General features: G+C 39.0%; 3 protein-coding genes and 1 long non-coding RNA gene across 4 annotated transcripts; 2 read left to right on the top strand and 2 right to left on the bottom strand.

The window, feature by feature from the left end:
• The first annotated feature begins 1,006 nt into the window (after positions 1–1,006).
• On the top strand, positions 1,007–2,025 carry LOC108065274 (uncharacterized). The gene is made up of 4 exons (XR_006412074.2): positions 1,007–1,137; positions 1,208–1,289; positions 1,623–1,729; positions 1,790–2,025. It is a non-coding gene; the product is annotated as an uncharacterized lncRNA (long non-coding RNA).
• Positions 2,026–4,732: 2,707 nt separating this feature from the next.
• On the top strand, positions 4,733–8,271 carry alpha-Est1 (alpha-Esterase-1). Its single transcript, XM_017157689.3, has 3 exons — positions 4,733–4,958; positions 5,775–6,241; positions 7,030–8,271. Exons 1-3 carry the CDS (start codon positions 4,912–4,914, stop codon positions 8,211–8,213), a joined length of 1,698 nt encoding a protein of 565 aa, XP_017013178.2. The 5' UTR covers positions 4,733–4,911; the 3' UTR covers positions 8,214–8,271.
• Positions 8,272–9,719: 1,448 nt separating this feature from the next.
• Positions 9,720–14,097, bottom strand: LOC108068238 (esterase B1). Its single transcript, XM_017157688.3, has 3 exons — positions 13,936–14,097; positions 13,319–13,785; positions 9,720–11,040 (listed from the first exon to the last, which is right to left on the bottom strand). Exons 1-3 carry the CDS (start codon positions 13,980–13,982, stop codon positions 9,854–9,856), a joined length of 1,701 nt encoding a protein of 566 aa, XP_017013177.3. The 5' UTR covers positions 13,983–14,097; the 3' UTR covers positions 9,720–9,853.
• Positions 14,098–14,572: 475 nt separating this feature from the next.
• Positions 14,573–16,778, bottom strand: LOC108068218 (esterase B1-like). Its single transcript, XM_017157645.3, has 3 exons — positions 16,572–16,778; positions 15,927–16,393; positions 14,573–15,847 (listed from the first exon to the last, which is right to left on the bottom strand). The coding sequence occupies exons 1-3, from the start codon at positions 16,616–16,618 to the stop codon at positions 14,661–14,663; spliced, it is 1,701 nt and encodes a 566-aa protein (XP_017013134.2). The 5' UTR covers positions 16,619–16,778; the 3' UTR covers positions 14,573–14,660.
• Positions 16,779–17,121: the final 343 nt, after the last annotated feature.

Genomic DNA, 17,121 nt, shown 5'->3' with positions numbered 1-17,121 from the left:
CTTTTATAGTTTCTGAGATCTCAGCGTTCATACAGACAGACAGACGGACAGACGGACAGACAGACGGACAGACGGACAGACGGACATGGCTAGATCGACTCGGCTAGTGATCCTGATCAAGAATATATATACTTTATGGGGTCGGAAACGCTTCCTTCTCCCTGTTACATACTTTTGCACGAATACAATATACCCTTTTACTCTACGAGTAACGGGTATAAAAATGCTACTTTTCACTTATACATTTTATGGAAATTTAATTGAATCTTGAATCTTGACTTTCAAAATAATTGTGTCAAATAATCTTTTTATTCAAAATAAATCGTTTATATTCCGGATAAGTTGTGAAAGTATTTAATCGGATCATAAAAAGACATTGATTAAACTATGTATATAACTTACTATTTATAATTATAAAAACTACTATTGCGACTTTGGGTTTCAACATCAGTATTATCGTTTCAAATATAATTCCCTTCGATTTAATTATTTTTATATTTGAACGAAGGTTTAAATACACTCATAGAAATTTTTACCTAAATACTAGAAAAGTCGCCCTAAAACCGAGGTCGCCCTAAAACTACGAAAAATTTTCTTATTATACGGGTGGCTAGCCCTAAAGTTACGAAAAATCGCCATGGAAAATATTTTTTAGGGTTAGTTTTTCCAAAAAGGCCAATTTGCCCTGTTTTTTAGGGCGAATTTTCATGAGTCGACTCCAAAAGTAATTCCTTATTTTTAGGGCGAAATCGCCTTAAAACGTTGAACAAAATAGCAAAAAAAATGTTCTGAAATTGCCCTAAAAACAAGGAAGAGTCAAACGAAATTTTAAGACGCAATTAATGGATACATATGTAATACATGTGTGTATGTGTGTGTGGTTGACAGGTCAAAACAAGTGAATGTGTGTGTATATTAGATGCTGAGCGCATTTGACTTTAGAGAAGTCCACCCTTTTTCTTCTTCTTTGCTACTTTTCGTCCGTTGCAGTGGCAAGGGTGGGGGTAGAAAGAGTTGCATTGTCTAGACTTTGTCATAATTTTTCGGGCGCTTGGCGGCGAAAGACGTGTTTGTGAAAAAGTGAAAAATGTAAACGCTATTAAAGGACTTGGGAGGCGATTCTTTCTCTGTTTTCTGGTGAGTACATACATATATAATTGTGCAATTTGGATATTAATAACTAATTGAATTTACATATCTGTAACAGAGGAAAATGCAGCTGAAACTTAAAAAGATTTGACTGGAAGCAGCGGTCCAGATGTAGAGTTTTGGAAGTGTGGCAGAACAAAGTAAGAACATTAATAAGAGTATACATATATGTATGTGTATATGTAAATAATGCTTGAGGTAAAAAAATGATGCAACAGAATATAAACATGTATACAGATGTATATATTTACCAGAAATCTGTATTTATGCACCGGACAAACCGCATTCACAAGTGCATATGCCAAAATAACCCCCAAATTTCTATTGCGTCATTTCGTCAGTAACCGAAATTTGCTTTTGTTGCTTCTTTTTTCCAGAAGTAGCAGCAAACGCAATCGCAGGCTAAATGAAAATTCTGACTGTTAGTAGTGCATTTTTATATTAATTTCTAACAATTTTATTTCTTGTTTTAGATTGAGAACGTCTTTGAGATCCAGCTTCCGCAAACCACTTTTCGCACTTTTTAAAAGCGAAAGTAAGGGAATAAAACTGCTCAAATCTTTGGAAAGCCACGCTGAAGGTATGTGCTTTTTCTCTTTTTCTTTTCTCATTCAATAAATAGACTGTTTTTATTTAATAGAGATACAATCAACTTTAATTTGGCTTGCGATCCATTCAGTGTTGGTGCGACAGCAATGACAAAAAAGGACGGCGGGAGCAAGAACGCGAAGCACACCATTGCGGACCCGCGAAGCCGTTTCTTGGTTTGGAAGGCTACTGTTGGGGAACTGCAAACACATCTAAAGGCATTGACGGAAAATTGCTAATCCGGAAAGCCGAAACTGCAACCATTCAGCTGCAACGTGGGAACAAGCCCTTTTTGACCTTGGTGAATTTCCAGTTTACCTATCAGAGGTTTATTTATAGAATGCCAACCTTATTGAAAAGTATTGATGTGTGCTTCAAAATATTTTTTGTTTTAAACCACGACATTTATCCAAAAAATGTTTTATGAAATTCATTTAGAGTCTGATAAGAAAGGTAAAGCTTTATCCGAACTCTTGAAGGATTATAAAACCTTAAAACTGTAACTATTTTAAAGAAACAATCTGTTCATTCCAAAAAAAAGTATTATTTCTATGCATTCAATTAGAAGTAAAATTTGATAATCAGTACTTATTGTAATAAACCTTAAAAGACCTAAAATTCCCTCCGGCGGAAGCACAAAACCTAAGGACGAAAAAATACATTAAGCCAAAACATTATTTTTAAGATCGATGTAATTCTTTTAGCAATAAGAATAAGTAGAAAAGTATGTAAATGTATATAAGTAGAAATTGTGTAAATAACAACAAACAAAAATATAAAAAAAACAAAAAAAATATAATGAAATCGTATTTTTATTTATGAAAAAAAGCCGGGAAATTTTGGGGAGCACTTTGCTTTTTTTAGGGCAATTCGCCTATAAATCCAGAAAAACGCCCTAAATTTATAAAAATCTGCCTTTAGGTTCAGAATATTTTTTCATATTTCTAGGGCAATTTGCCCTAAAATCCAGAAAAACACCCTAGATTTATGAAAATCTGTCTTTAGTTTAAAGGTATTTTTTCCGATTTCCAGGGCAATTCGCCTATAAGTCCAGAAAAATCGCCGTGGATTTAAAGGGAACTGCCTTTAGTGTAAGGGTCTCATTTCCTATTTTTAGGGCAATTAGCTTTGAAAATAGAAAAATCGCCCTAGATCTACGAAAAATCGCCCTAAATGTGTGACAAATTCACCCGTATTTTTAGGGCAATTTGCCCTAATTTTGTTGCCTAGTCGCCATTGACCCCCGTTTTAGGGCGATTTTCCTTGTTTTTAGGGCGATTTTACCGGAAAATTTCTATGAGTGTATGCTTTTTATTAAAATCAATGATTTATTTATTTGATTTAACTATGAAAAGTAGGAAAAAAAAACTAAAAAAATATTTGATTTCACTATGCGTTTTTTTTTTACCAGTGTAGGCATGTAACTATAGTTAAAGTCTGCTTACAACTTAATTATTTTTATACCCTTGCAGAGGGTATTATGATTTCAGTCAAAAGTTTGCAACGCAGTGAAGGAGACGTTTCCGACCCCATAAAGTATATATATTCTTGATCAGCATCACAAGACGAGTCGATCTAGCCATGTCCGTCTGTCCGTCCGTCTGTCCGTCTGTCCGTCTGTCCGTCTGTCCATCTGTCCGTCTGTCTGTTTCTACGCAAACTAGTCTCTCAGTTTTTGAGCTATCGGGACGAAACTTTCGCAAAAGTCTTCTTTCTATTGCAGGTAGTATATATGTAGGAGCCGACCGGATCGGACAACTATATCTTATAGCTCCCATAGGAACAATCGGAAAAAAAAAACTTTAAAAAATTCTAGCTTCGGTGTTTTTTGAAATATTACCTTCTACTTTTGGGGATGTTATTTTTTAAATATTTCTGAATTTCGAATTAATTATTTAAAAAATCGGACTACTATATCATATAGCTGCCATAGGAACGATCAGAAAATTAATGGAAAAGTAATAGGAAATAAATTCAAGCTTCTTTGGTTTTTATTGTATTATCTTCTACTCTAGGATATGACTCTTTTTAAATATTTCCGAATTTCAATTTTAATTTGATCAAAATCGGACGACTATATCATATAGCTGCCATAGGAACGATCGGAAAATTAATGAGAAATATTAGAAAATTGAACATTTTTGCGATTTGTTAATTAATAGGAATGATCTGCAAGGGTATATAAGCTTCGGCTGGCCGAAGCTAGCTTCCTTTCTTGTTTTATTTAACTCAGAAAAAGCCTACGTTAAATGTATCTTACGGATGTGCAACTATTCAAAGTACTCACAGTTATGAGGCCGGCTGTCAGATTGACCAGGCTATATATGGAAATCAAGCTCACTATTAATGATACCGCTGCAGTGTACTGTAAGAAAATTATAAATTTCTAGAAATTTGTAGATTTTAAAAAAGCCATTTTTATACTAGAAAAAGTTTACATAATTATCCTTAATATTTTTCCAAATTTTATTTAAAAAGAAACATTTTTGTTGTTCTCCATAAAATGGTTCTTAAAAAAATACTAAATATTTCTAGAATCACATCAGAATGTTATTGATGCGTTAACAGCGAGCGAGTAATAAAAGCAGTTCATGTTAGCTGCGCGCGCAGTTTTAATTTGAATGTTAACCATAATAGCTCTAAAATTACCCCATTTTTTGCAACTCTTTTCAAAAACCATTACTGTGGAAATTGCATGATCTATAACCCCGTTCGTTAATGATATTTGGCAGGTTTAAGCCCGCTCGCAGTTGACATAAAGTCCACCTTTATAACCTTTGCGAGAGCAAACAGATTAATCATTTAAAAGCAATTACTGAGAAGACACGAAACAGCTGTCTGTAGTGAGTGAGTAGTCGGCCCTCTCCGCTTATCAGTCGTGATATTCGACTTCTATATTCTCCGCCATATGTTTCGGTGCAGCGACAGCAACTCACATTGCGATAAGCGGCGGTCGTGATTATAGCCGCAACTGAATTGAGGCTGCTGTGGGTTTACTGGCAGTCGAACTGATAGATCAAATTGTACGGTTCTCGGTTCAGTTGTTCCTCGTCGATCGCGGCCTGCGGAAGTGTTACTATCACTATCGTTCCCCATCTCGAATTATACCGTTCAATCTGACCCTTGAATTTACTACATCCATAGTAGTAGTGAAAATAATTGGCGTCGCTGGCCATGGAGATCCGAGTGGGAGTGGGCGATCTGCTGAAAATGGGCACCAAGTAGGTCAATTACAGTAAAAGCCCTATGGAGAGACTACCTTCGTACTGTTTCATTCTTCAATTTTACTCAATTAAATTCTAATGTTGCAGGGAAAACAAACTTTAATCACGTATTGATAAGGTTTATTGAGCCTCGGCGTAATCACAAATATTTAACTGTTCGACTACAGATTAGTGTTAGGCAGTGCTGTCATTTTGAACTTTTTCCGTACAGACTTCATTTTTACCGACCACATAATTCGAAATGTCGGCGAACATCGGCTTTTTGTATTCTTAGCTATACCGCTAAGTAATGGGACGCACGGTAATGGGACATAAGTTAATATGGGACTTTTACTCAGGGTCACCCAATTATCATGGAAAATTAGAAATGGTGCGTGGACATTTTTGGCTGTATACCTGTGTAATTAATTTCTTAAATTGAAAGCCGTGTACTTTTATTATTTCGTTACTCAATAAACTTTATTTAATATTTTTAAACGCGTCGTGTTTGTTTACAAAAAATTTGTCAATATAGGAGCCTTTAAAGAAGCTTTTACTGTACTCAATTGATTGTTCCGCTCTTGCTCAGATAAGATAAGAAAAGCTTATTATTAAACTCAAGTATATCCCCCTCTCTCAAAAACCTTAACCCCTGGCATGCCAAAACCAAAATTATGATTATTTAAACTTTTAATGGTTTAATAATAGTTGTAATTAACAGTTTATAAAAACAATTGGAATACGAAATCGGTCATGTCATATTTTAATTTAGAAAAATATTTGAATTATTTAAATTTAAAAACGAGTTTTAAAATGGATTTTCTTTTTCAACAGGCTCATTGGCCACAAGATCGTCCAGTACCGCCTGGCCACGAAGCAAACGAAGGTGGTCTGCACCAGGGACGGACAGGTGCGAGGACTCCGCCGCAGAACGCTCTACGACGATGAACTGTACTTCGCCTTCGAGGGAATCCCCTTTGCACAGCCGCCGGTGGGGGAATTGCGGTTTCGAGCCCCCCAGCCACCGCGCCCCTGGTTGGGAATCAGGGATTGCACCTATCCGAGGGCCAAGCCCATGCAGAAGCACTTCGTTCTCAGCATTGTCGAAGGCAGCGAGGATTGCCTGTACTTGAACGTGTATTCCAAACGTCTAAAGACGGATAAGCCGCTGCCCGTGATCGTGTGGATATATGGCGGCGGATTCACGATCGGCGAAGCTGGTCGAGATTTCTACAGTCCAGACTACTTTATGCAGCAAGACGTGGTGGTTGTCACATTTAATTACCGAGTGGGTGCATTGGGTAAGTGGATGGAGCTTATTTCTAGCTGACAAATGTTTTAAAATGAGTGCTATAAATAACCATTTAAAGTGTGGATCGCGTGATATGACACGTGAGAAATATAAATTTAGGTAACTCAGATTGAGGAATAGTTGAAAGCTAATTTTGAGCTAAGTGACTTAGGCATGAAGTTAAAATTAAAAAATAAAATTGTGATTTATGATATTAACTATTCTTATTACCAAATGTTTACTTTCTTTATCATCATTGACCACCCTGAACTTGGACCCCATCCACCAGCAGGGAAGTCTGTACCATACAAATTACAAGTTGCATTCTCCACGCCATGCAAACTCAATTTCAATCGGAAATAATTCACAGACTGTGTAGTTTAATTGCCCACTACTGCCACTTCTATAGTCATAAAATCATTAGCATTACTATTACTGTCGTTTTAGCTGCCATTAAATTGGATAGAGAACAACACTCACCTGTTATTAATATTACGTTAACGATCAATTAAAATAATGCCTATGTAGTCACATGCGATGTAACTGTAACAAACCAGAAAACATTTCTATGAATATATTGCTAATTCTAAATCAATTTATTTACAAAGTAATACACTACAAATAACGTTAAAATATTTATTGTTAAAGGTTTTCACTTGTAATTGTAATTATTTGTCATTTTTTAGTTTTTGTAAACTACTTAAAGCATAAATTAATTATACTTATTTATATACTTTTCTGGAAACGTGTATCATTTTTCCGTATTAAACATTTATTTATTTACTTGAATTATTTCAGGTTTCCTCAGCCTCTCGGATCGTGACCTGGATGTGCCCGGGAATGCTGGCCTCAAGGATCAAGTGATGGCCCTCCGCTGGATCAGTCAGAACATAGCCCAATTCAACGGGGACTCCCAGAACATAACACTGATGGGTGAGAGTGCGGGAGCAGCCTCCGTTCACATGATGATGACCACGGAGCAGACCCGGGGATTATTTCACAAGGCCATAATGCAGTCGGGGTCGATGTTCTGCGAGTGGGCCAACGAGCCGAGTGGCCGGTGGGCGTACCGCCTGGCCTGCCAGTTGGGCTACTCGGGAAGTGAGAACGAGAAGGAGGTGTTCCGATTCCTCCAAAAGGCTTCCGCCTCCGAAATGGCCGCCCACACCGTTTCCCTCGTCTCCCTGGAAGAACGGCGGGATTACGTTCTGTTTCCCTTTACGCCCGTGGTGGAACCGTATATAACCAGGGATTGCATTCTACCCCGTTCTTACAGGGAGATGCTGCCTGCGGCTTGGGGCAATGACCTGCCATTGATCCTGGGAGGAAACTCCTTTGAGGGCCTATTCTCCTACCAGGCCACCCTGCACGATGAGGAGCACATGCTGAGTGCCTTTGAGGCGTTGATTCCGCGAGAGATCAGGGAGAAGAGTTCCCAATCCCAGCTCAAGGATCTGCTGCGTCAGTTTAAGGTGGATAATTTCGAGGACGCAACTCGCGGTCGCATGGAGTTCAATGAGTGCCTGCAAATTCTGTCGGTAAAACACTTCTGGCATGGCATCCACCGCACTGTGCTGGCTCGCCTCAGCCACGCCCCCACAACACCCACCTTTCTGTACCGCTTCGATGTAGATTCGCCCCATTTCAATCACTTCCGGCAGACGATGTGCGGCAAGCACGTTCGCGGCGTCAGTCATGCCGATGACGTTTCCTACCTCTTCTACCACATTTTGGCCAACAAACTGGAGAAATCCTCCATGGAGTACCAAACCATACAGAGATTGGTGGGCATGTGGGTGGCATTTGCCCGAAACGATAATCCCAATTGTTCACAGATCAGTCCGACCACATGGGAAGCTCTGGATGAAGGAGGCCCGCAGATGTGTCTCAACATCGGCAAGCAACTGGAGTTCATTGTGCTGCCAGAGTCAAGGCAGAATCGGATTTGGGATAGACTTTACGATAAACGCGACTTGTACTAAATAGGTGGAACTTTGTATATTTTGTAAATAAAACTGGAACCATTTAGGATTTTAGAAATTCATTTGATTTAAAGCAATAATTCCAAAAAATGTTTGGTAGCTGAAATCCAGGAAAAATTAATGAAGAAATATTTTTCAAGGCGGAAATGATAATAATTGATAGCAATAGAAATAGTAATAATTGGTAGTTCTTTATTAAAACACAAACTATTTCAAAAATAATATATTTAAATTTAAAATATAATTAGGAATTTAAAAAAATTACTTATTAAATTAATTCAGTTTTATGGGAGACATAAGTTTTTCATATATTTAATGAAGCTCTTACTGTCTTAATAAAACTGGTTTGGGTGCTCGCATTAATCACATCGCGAAAACAATTCGCCTTTACCAGGTAACTTTCCATCTAGTCACCTCAAACTTGACCCCGCAGTGACTCGATGATGTTTTCTGTCTACAATGAGAGATAAAGTGCGCACTGGTAACTACATAAGCAAATTCAGGAAAATTAATAAAAATTAATTTTTAACATAAAAAAATTAGTTTCGTTTTTGGACTTACGAATATTATATAAAAGTATGTGTGAGACATCAATAACACGTCTAAATGATAAATGGTATTATTTTCCCATATAAACAAAGATCAATACATTTTCTTTTATATTGGGTAATTAAAAAGTTTTCAAAATAACAACTTATAGAATTAAATTTATTTTTCCGGTACAGATAAGCTTTGAGAATTTGGATTTCATTTATAAAATGTATTTTGGAAGACTCTACAAATAATGTCCTAATCTCTAATTTCTATTTATATATTTGGTAATTAAAAATATTCACGACCTACAAGCAATGTTCACCGTTATCTATAACACAAAATTTAAAAGTAAATTCATTTGTATTTTATACGAGTCGTAGAGGTAGCAAAATTTGGCTTGATTGTGCACAATATAAAAAGGCTTGCATCAAGTTTAAGTTGAACAACAAACAATTGGAACCTAAACTAAAACAAGAAAGGAAGCTAACTTCGGCCAGCCGAAGCTTATATACCCTTGCAGATAAAGTAATGCTCACTCGGTAAAGTTCCAGGGATTCCAGATTCAGCGTTTCTATTTTAATTTTGTTTATACATAAGTAGTAAAGAATCAAAACGCCTACTTCCTACAAAGTTACAATGAATTTTCTTATATTTTTATGAATATTCCTATGGGAGCCTTAAGATATAGTGGTCCGATCCGGCTCGCTCCGACAAATGTACTACCTGCAATAGAAAGAAGACTTTCGGGAAAGTTTCATCGCGATAGCTTTAAAACTGAGAGACTAGATCGCATAGAAACGGACAGACGGACAGACGGACAGACAGACAGACGGACAGACGGACATGGCTAGATAGACTCGGCTATTGGTCCTGATCAAGAATATATATACTTTATGTGGTCGGAAACGTCTCCTTCACTGCGTTGCAAACATCTGACTGAAATTATAATACCCTCTACAAGGGTATAAAAAATTTTATTCAAAGAAAGTTTGTATTTTTTTGATGTTTTTAAAATAATAAAAAGGATACTAACAACGTAAAAATCTACATAAATATAATTGCACTGTATACAATACACACATGTTTACAGAGATTTGGTATAAGGATTAGAAGAGGCCATCTTTTGGATAGAAAGAATCCCACACTGCCAGGGACTTCGCCTCCGGCAATTCTCTCATATCCACTTCATTGCTTATGTTAAAGCACTTTTCTACACCGGTTTCTTTCAGAATTACGGGCTCCCACTTTGCAGTTCCCAGTTCCGGACAGTTAGGATTCCCACTCGAGGCAAACGATGTCCACATGCCCACCATCCGCTCTATGGTCTGGTACTCCATCGACGTTTTCTCCTGCTTCGAGGCTATGATGTTGTAGAAGAGATACGATAGTTCATCGGCATGGGCCACTCCGCGTATATGATCGCCGCAAACCAGTCGCCGGAATTGGTTAAAGTGCGGGGAGTCGAAATCGAAACGGTACAGATAGGTGGGCGATTCGGGAGCGTACTTCTGACGGGCGAGAACCAAGCGATGCATGTCGTGCCAAATTTGGCGATGGGAAAATATATTTAAGGCCTGAAACATCTCCATCGATTCCTGCATCTCGTTGTTGAAGTACAGCTTTTTCAGACGTCGAACCAGTAGATCCTGCTCCTCCAGACAACTGGCTTCTCTCACCTCCCGTGGCAGGATGTTGTGAAAATTTTTCAGGCCCCAAGGATCATTTTTCAGTACTTGGTAAGAAAACAGTCCCTCAAAGGAATTTCCGCCCATAATAACTGGTATATCGTTGCCCCAGGCCTCGGATAACAGCTCCTTATGCCTCCTGGGCACCACACAGTGATCGGTCTCATAGGGTTCCACCACCGGTCCAAAGGCGAAAAGCAGGAAGTTCCGAATTTCATCCTTGGTGATGACGTCCTGGTCAACGGCCGCTATCTGACGAGCGGAAGTTTTGATGAGAAATCGTAATACATCCGCCTCCTTATCCGTGCCCCTATAGCCCAAGTTCTGAGCCAGCCGAAAGGCCCAATTGTGATCCGGACTTTCCACCCATTCACTCAGCGCACATCCCGATTGCAGGATAGCCTTGTGGAAGAGACCACGTGTTTGCTCCGTGGTCATCATTACGTGAACGGAAGCCGATCCTGCACTTTCTCCCATCAAAGTAATATTGTTGGGGTCGCCGTTGAAGTGGGCGATGTTTTGGCTGATCCATCGGAGTGCCATCACTTGGTCCTTTAGGCCCGCATTTCCGGGAACATCCAGCTTGGGATCCTTGAGGCTAAGAAAACCTAAATAGGGGACAAACATTTAAGAGGTAAACAAAATTGTAACATAAATTAAGTTTCCTTAAGCTTAACAAGAAAGGAAGCTAGCTTCGGCCAGCCGAAGCTTATATACCCTTGCAGATCATTCCTATTAATTAACAAATCGCAAAAATGTTCAATTTTCTAATATTTCTCATTAATATTCCGATCGTTCCTATGGCAGCTATATGATATAGTCGTCCGATTTTGATTAAATTAAAATTGAAATTCGGAAATATTTAAAAAGAGTCATATCCAAGAGTAGAAGATAATACAATAAAAACCAAAAAAGCTAGAATTTATTTCCTATTACTTTTCCATTAATTTTCCGATCGTTTCTATGGCAGCTATATGATATAGTCGTCCGATTTTGATTTAGTTAAAATTGAAATTCGGAAATATTTAAAAAGAGTCATATCTTAGAGTAGAAGATAATACAATAAAAACCAAAGAAGCTAGAATTTATTTCCTATTACTTTTCCATTAATTTTCCGATCGTTCCTATGGCAGCTATATGATATAGTAGTCCGATTTTTTAAATAATTAATTCGAAATTCAGAAATATTTAAAAAATAACATCCCCAAAAGTAGAAGGTAATATTTCAAAAACACCGAAGCTAGAATTTTTATACCCTTGCAGAGGGTATTATGATTTCAGTCAGAAGTTTGCAACGCAGTGAAGGAGACATTTCCGACCCCATAAAGTATATATATTCTTGATCAGCATCACAAGACGAGTCGATCTAGCCATGTCCGTCTGTCCGTCTGTCCGTCTGTCCGTCCGTCTGTCCGTATGTCCGTCCGTCTGTCCGTCTGTCCGTCCGTTTCTACGCAAACTAGTCTCTCAGTTTTAAAGCTATCGGGATGAAACTTTCGTAGAACTCGTATTTCTATTGCAGGTAGTATATATGTCGGAACCAACCGGATCGGACAACTATACCTTATAGCTCCCATAGGAAGGATCAAAAAAAAAAAACGTGAAAAAATTCTAGCTCCGGTGTTTTTTTAAATTTTACCTTATACTCTTGGGAATATATTTTTCTATATATTTCTAAATTTCGGTTTTTTTGTTTTTTAAATCGGATCACTATATCATATAGCTGCCATAGGAACGGTCGAAAAATTAAATGGAAATTAATGGGAAAAAATTATATCTTTGTTGGTTTTTATTACATTCCCTTCTTCTCTGGGATATGACTATTTTGAAATATTTCCGAATTTCGATTTTAATTTTTAAAAAATCGAACTACTATATCATATAGCTGTGATAGAAACGATCGGAAAATTAATGTGAAATAATAAGAAATTTAACATTTTTACGATTTGTAAATTAATAGAAAGATCTGCAAGGGTATATAAGCTTCGGTTTGCCGAAGCTAGCTTCCTTTCTTGTTTAAAGTTTTTTTTTCCGATTGTTCCTATGGGAGCTATAAGATATAGTTGTCCGATCCGGTCGGCTCCGACATATATACTACCTGCAATAGAAAGAAGACTTTTGCGAAAGTTTTGTCCCGATAGCTCAAAAACTGAGAGACTAGTTTGCGTAGAAACAGACAGACGGACAGACGGACATGGCTAGATCGACTCGTCTTGTGATGCTGATCAAGAATATATATACTTTATGGGGTCGGAAACGTCTCCTTCACTGCGTTGCAAACTTGTGACTGAAATCATAATACCCTCTGCAAGGGTATAAAAATAGTAATACCATTTTGTTTTAACTACCTGTTATTTATATTTTTGTTGTCGTTTTTAGTACCACTATGCTTTCCAAATTCTAAAATTTAAGGAAACATGTACTACATTGCTTAAAAAAGAGATTTAAGGCCATTGTGGACTTCAAAAAAGCTATTGCTATTGCATACCTGCGCTACGCCCTTATTAACTTTTTGAGCGGCTAAGTGCATAAGTAGGTTTAGATGAAAATCTGAATACAATATTTACCTAATGCGTTAAGTTTCATAAGCGAATGTCGAAATGGCAGTATAAAAACAAAAGGTGTACCAAGATACAGACCTCTGCTCTATTATACTAATTTTTCAATGAATGAGAATTCCCCTAATGTTGATAAAGATTATACGTATCAGTTGGAAAATACGTATTTGTCATTAAATGCGCTTCCTTCTACAGCTAAATGTGAATGTGTAATTGTAAGCGATTAATACGCTAATAAAAATGCAATTGAACTATTTCTCGACTAAATATGTTTCCTAATAAATTTTTTTTTATTCATTTAAATTTTAATTAGCAACTGAAAACTTACCCAGTGCTGCCAACCTGTAGTTAATGGCGACTAACACCACCGGCTGCTTCATGAAGTAATCAGGGCTGTAAATATCCCTGGAGGCTTCGCCCTTCTGGAACCCCCCTCCATAGATCCACACGATCACAGGTAGCGGTTTCTCTGACTTCAGGGTTTTCACATAAACATTTAAGTGCAGACAATCCTCGCTGCCTTCCACGATCCCCAAAAGCATGTTCCTCTGCAGGGGCTTCGATCGACTGGTTGTACAATTGAGCACTCCTTGCCAGGGTTCCGGAGGCTGAGGAGCCCTGAATCTGAGGTCACCCACCGGCGGTTTGGCATATGGTATGCCCTCGAATGCGAAGTACAGTTCCTTATCATACACCGTCTTCCTTTGTAGTCCGCGAACCTGTCCGTATTTGGTGTCCAATACCACGGTGTGACCTGTGGACAGGCGGAACTGTTGAAATTTGTGGCCCACCAACCTGTAGAAGAGATTGGGTGAAATCTGGGGTTACTGAGCCAGACAGATTGCGATAAGCGATTAGGAAAGATAACCGCTGGTAGTGGGTCGCGCCAGGTCCGAAGGTATCACTTCCCGAATCATGACCTTGGCCCCATATAAATGTACTTACTGGGCGCCCATCTTGACCAACTTTGGCCATCCTACTTGCACTTCCATAATTTTGTAGGTTTATGTTTTTTCCAGGGCTCCTGTGTTTCTAATGATGTTCTATGATATTCACAATTTTAAAGGCGTTCGCGCAAATATTGGACCGATCGAAGTTTCCCGTGAGACTGATCGCAAATATTTCGGTGTAGCACCTTAAATCAGGAGAGACGCCGGCAGCGCTTGAATTCACCCAATAATCTTGTTCACAATCATATACAGCAACGGTTAAGCCAATAATAACACTGTGCAACAAAATTAATGCTCTTTAAATTTACCTCGATTAATGCTATATTGTTGAATTCGTTACAAATTCCCAAAAAGTTCCCCGACGCAAGGATTCTTAGCACAAGGACCTCGAAGTTCAAAAAATGAAATGAAACAAAAAATGAAATTAGCCAACTCTCCGGATGTATCACAGGCAACCAGATTTATGGTTTGTTTTTTAAAAGATACACTCTTTATCTTTCGGAAACCCAAATTTAAAATAATTTTAGGATTTTTTTTAAAGATTTGAAGAATGCATACAAATTTTATTTACAAAATTAGAGAAATTACCATTTACAATTAGAACAATTTACAGAATATTTATAAAAGGCATTTAATTTTTAAAACGTAAATAGCTAGACGAAAAAAAAAAATTATTCATAGAAATAATAATGGCAGTTAAAAAATATTCAGAGTTCTGGACTAAAAGAGATTCTCCTTGAAATAGAAGGTGTCCCAAACGGCCAGTGAATCGGCCTCTGGCAGCTCGCGCATTTCTAGCTCATGGCTGATATTGAAACATTGCTCTACGTCGTTTTCCATCACCCGGATGGGATCCCATTTGGCAGTTCCCAGTTCCGGACAGTTCGGATTCCCACTGGAGGCAAACGATGTCCACATGCCCACCATCCGCTTTATGGTTTGGTACTCCATGGAAGATTTCTTCTGCTTTGTGGCTATTACATTGTAGAAGAGATATGATAAGTCATCGCCATGGGCGACTCCGCGAATACGATCGCCGCAAACCAATCGCCGGAATTGATTAAAGTGCGGGGAGTCGAAATCGAAACGGTATAGATAGGTGGGCGTGGTGGGGGCGTAGGTCTGACGAGCTCGAACAAAGCGATGCACATCGTGCCACACCTGGCGATGAGAGAATATATTCAGTGCCTGAAATATATCCATCGATTCCTGCACCTCATTGTTAAGGTAGTGTTTCTTGATACGTCGAACCAGTAGATCCTGCTCGTCCTGATTGCTGGCCTCGCTCACATCCCTTGGCAGAATGTTGTGGAAGTTCTTCATGACCCAAGGATCACCTCTAAGCAGCTGGTAGGCGAACAAGCCCTCGAAAGAGTTGCCTCCCAAGATGATGGGTAAGTCATTGCCCCAGGCCTCGGATAGGAGTTCCTTATGCCTCTTGGGCACCACACAGTGATCACTTTCATAGGGCTCCACCACTGGGCCAAAGGCAAAGAGGAGGAAGCTTCGAATCTCGTCTGTCGTGATCACATCCTGGTCGCTGTTCGCTATTTTACGGCCCGAAATTTTACTCAGGAAAGTCAGAACATCGGCGTCCGTCTCTTCACCCTTATAGCCCATTTTCTGAGCCAGCCGAAAGGCCCAATTGTGATCTGGACTTTCCACCCATTCACTCAGCGCACATCCTGATTGCAGGATAGCCTTGTGGAAGAGACCGCGTGTTTGCTCCGTGGTCATCATTACGTGAACGGAAGCCGATCCTGCACTTTCACCCATTAGTGTGATGTTGTTTGGGTCGCCGTTGAAGTGAGCGATGTTTTGGCTGATCCAGCGGAGTGCCATCACTTGGTCCTTGAGGCCAGCGTTTCCGGGAACATCCAACTTCGGATCCTTCAGGCTGAGGAATCCTACAAATTTCGTTTTTCATAATATTTACTTATCAGTTGGAATAATTTCGATTGTTTACTTTTTAGCCTTGAAACTTACCCAGCGCTCCCAGCCTGTAGTTGATGGAGACGAACACCACCGGCTCCTTCATGAAGTAGTCAGGACTGTAAATATCCCTGGAGGCCTCGCCCTTCTGGAATCCCCCTCCATAGATCCACACGATTACGGGCAGCGGTTTCTCTGACTTCAGGGTTTTCACATAAACATTTAGGTGCAGACAATCCTCGCTGCCTTCCACGATCCCCGATAGCATGTGCCTCTGAAGGGGCTTCGATCGACTGGTGGTACAATTGAGCACTCCTTGCCAGGGTTCCGGAGGCTGAGGAGCCCTGAATCTGAGGTCACCCACCGGCGGCTTGGCATATGGTATGCCCTCGAAGGCAAAGTACAGTTCCTCATCGTAGACCGTCTTTCTTTGAAGACCTTGAACCCGTCCATAATTGGTGTCCAATATCACGGTGTGACCTGTGGACAGGCGGTACTGCTGGAACTTGTGGCCCACCAACCTGTAGAAAAGATTGGGGGAAATCGGGGGTTACGGAGATTGTCTGTCTCTTGCGATAAGCGATTAGGGATGATAACCGCTGGCAGTGCTAGCACGCTTGGTCCGAAGGTAACGATTCTCGAATCATGACCTTGGCCCTGTACTTTTGGACCCCCTTGTATTTACTCTAATGTACTCACTGAGCGCCCATTTTGAGCAACTTGGACCACCCCACTTGCACTTCCATTATTTTTTCGTTAGGTTTATTTTCTTCGTGGTATTCTGATGTTGTTAAACCTCGAGTGGTGAAATTGAAAGAACTTTTTCCGATGTATTTTCTGGATTATTGGGTTGATCAACGTTTACTGAGCGACTGGACACAAATGCTTGCCGGCGTCAACTAAAATAAGGAGCAATGCCGACAGAGCTCTTAAATGTACTACCCCAATGCATTTCTACGAGTTTTCCCAAGTACTATCAATTTTAGTGTCGAACACCTCCGGTCAACAAATTACGCCTAACATCAAACAAAACAAAATTTTAAAACGAAACAGAATATTAAAAAATTGTCAAAATTCCATTCGCATAAATTAAAGTACCTTTTTTAAAATATTTGTATATATAGTGTCTATGAATATTATTCTTCAAAAACTTCGTTTATTTTATATTATTATTTTAAAATTTCAAAACTTACATAGGTATATATTTTAAACAAAACTTTTTAAATAAGTTGAGTTTGATAAAAAATTC

The sequence above is a fragment of the Drosophila takahashii genome, chromosome 3R (genome assembly GCF_030179915.1).
Source record: "Drosophila takahashii strain IR98-3 E-12201 chromosome 3R, DtakHiC1v2, whole genome shotgun sequence".
In the NCBI taxonomy this organism is placed as follows: Eukaryota; Metazoa; Arthropoda; class Insecta; order Diptera; family Drosophilidae; genus Drosophila; species Drosophila takahashii.
The sequence above is the reverse complement of the archived record's forward strand: the minus strand, read 5'-3'. Positions and strand labels throughout refer to the sequence as shown.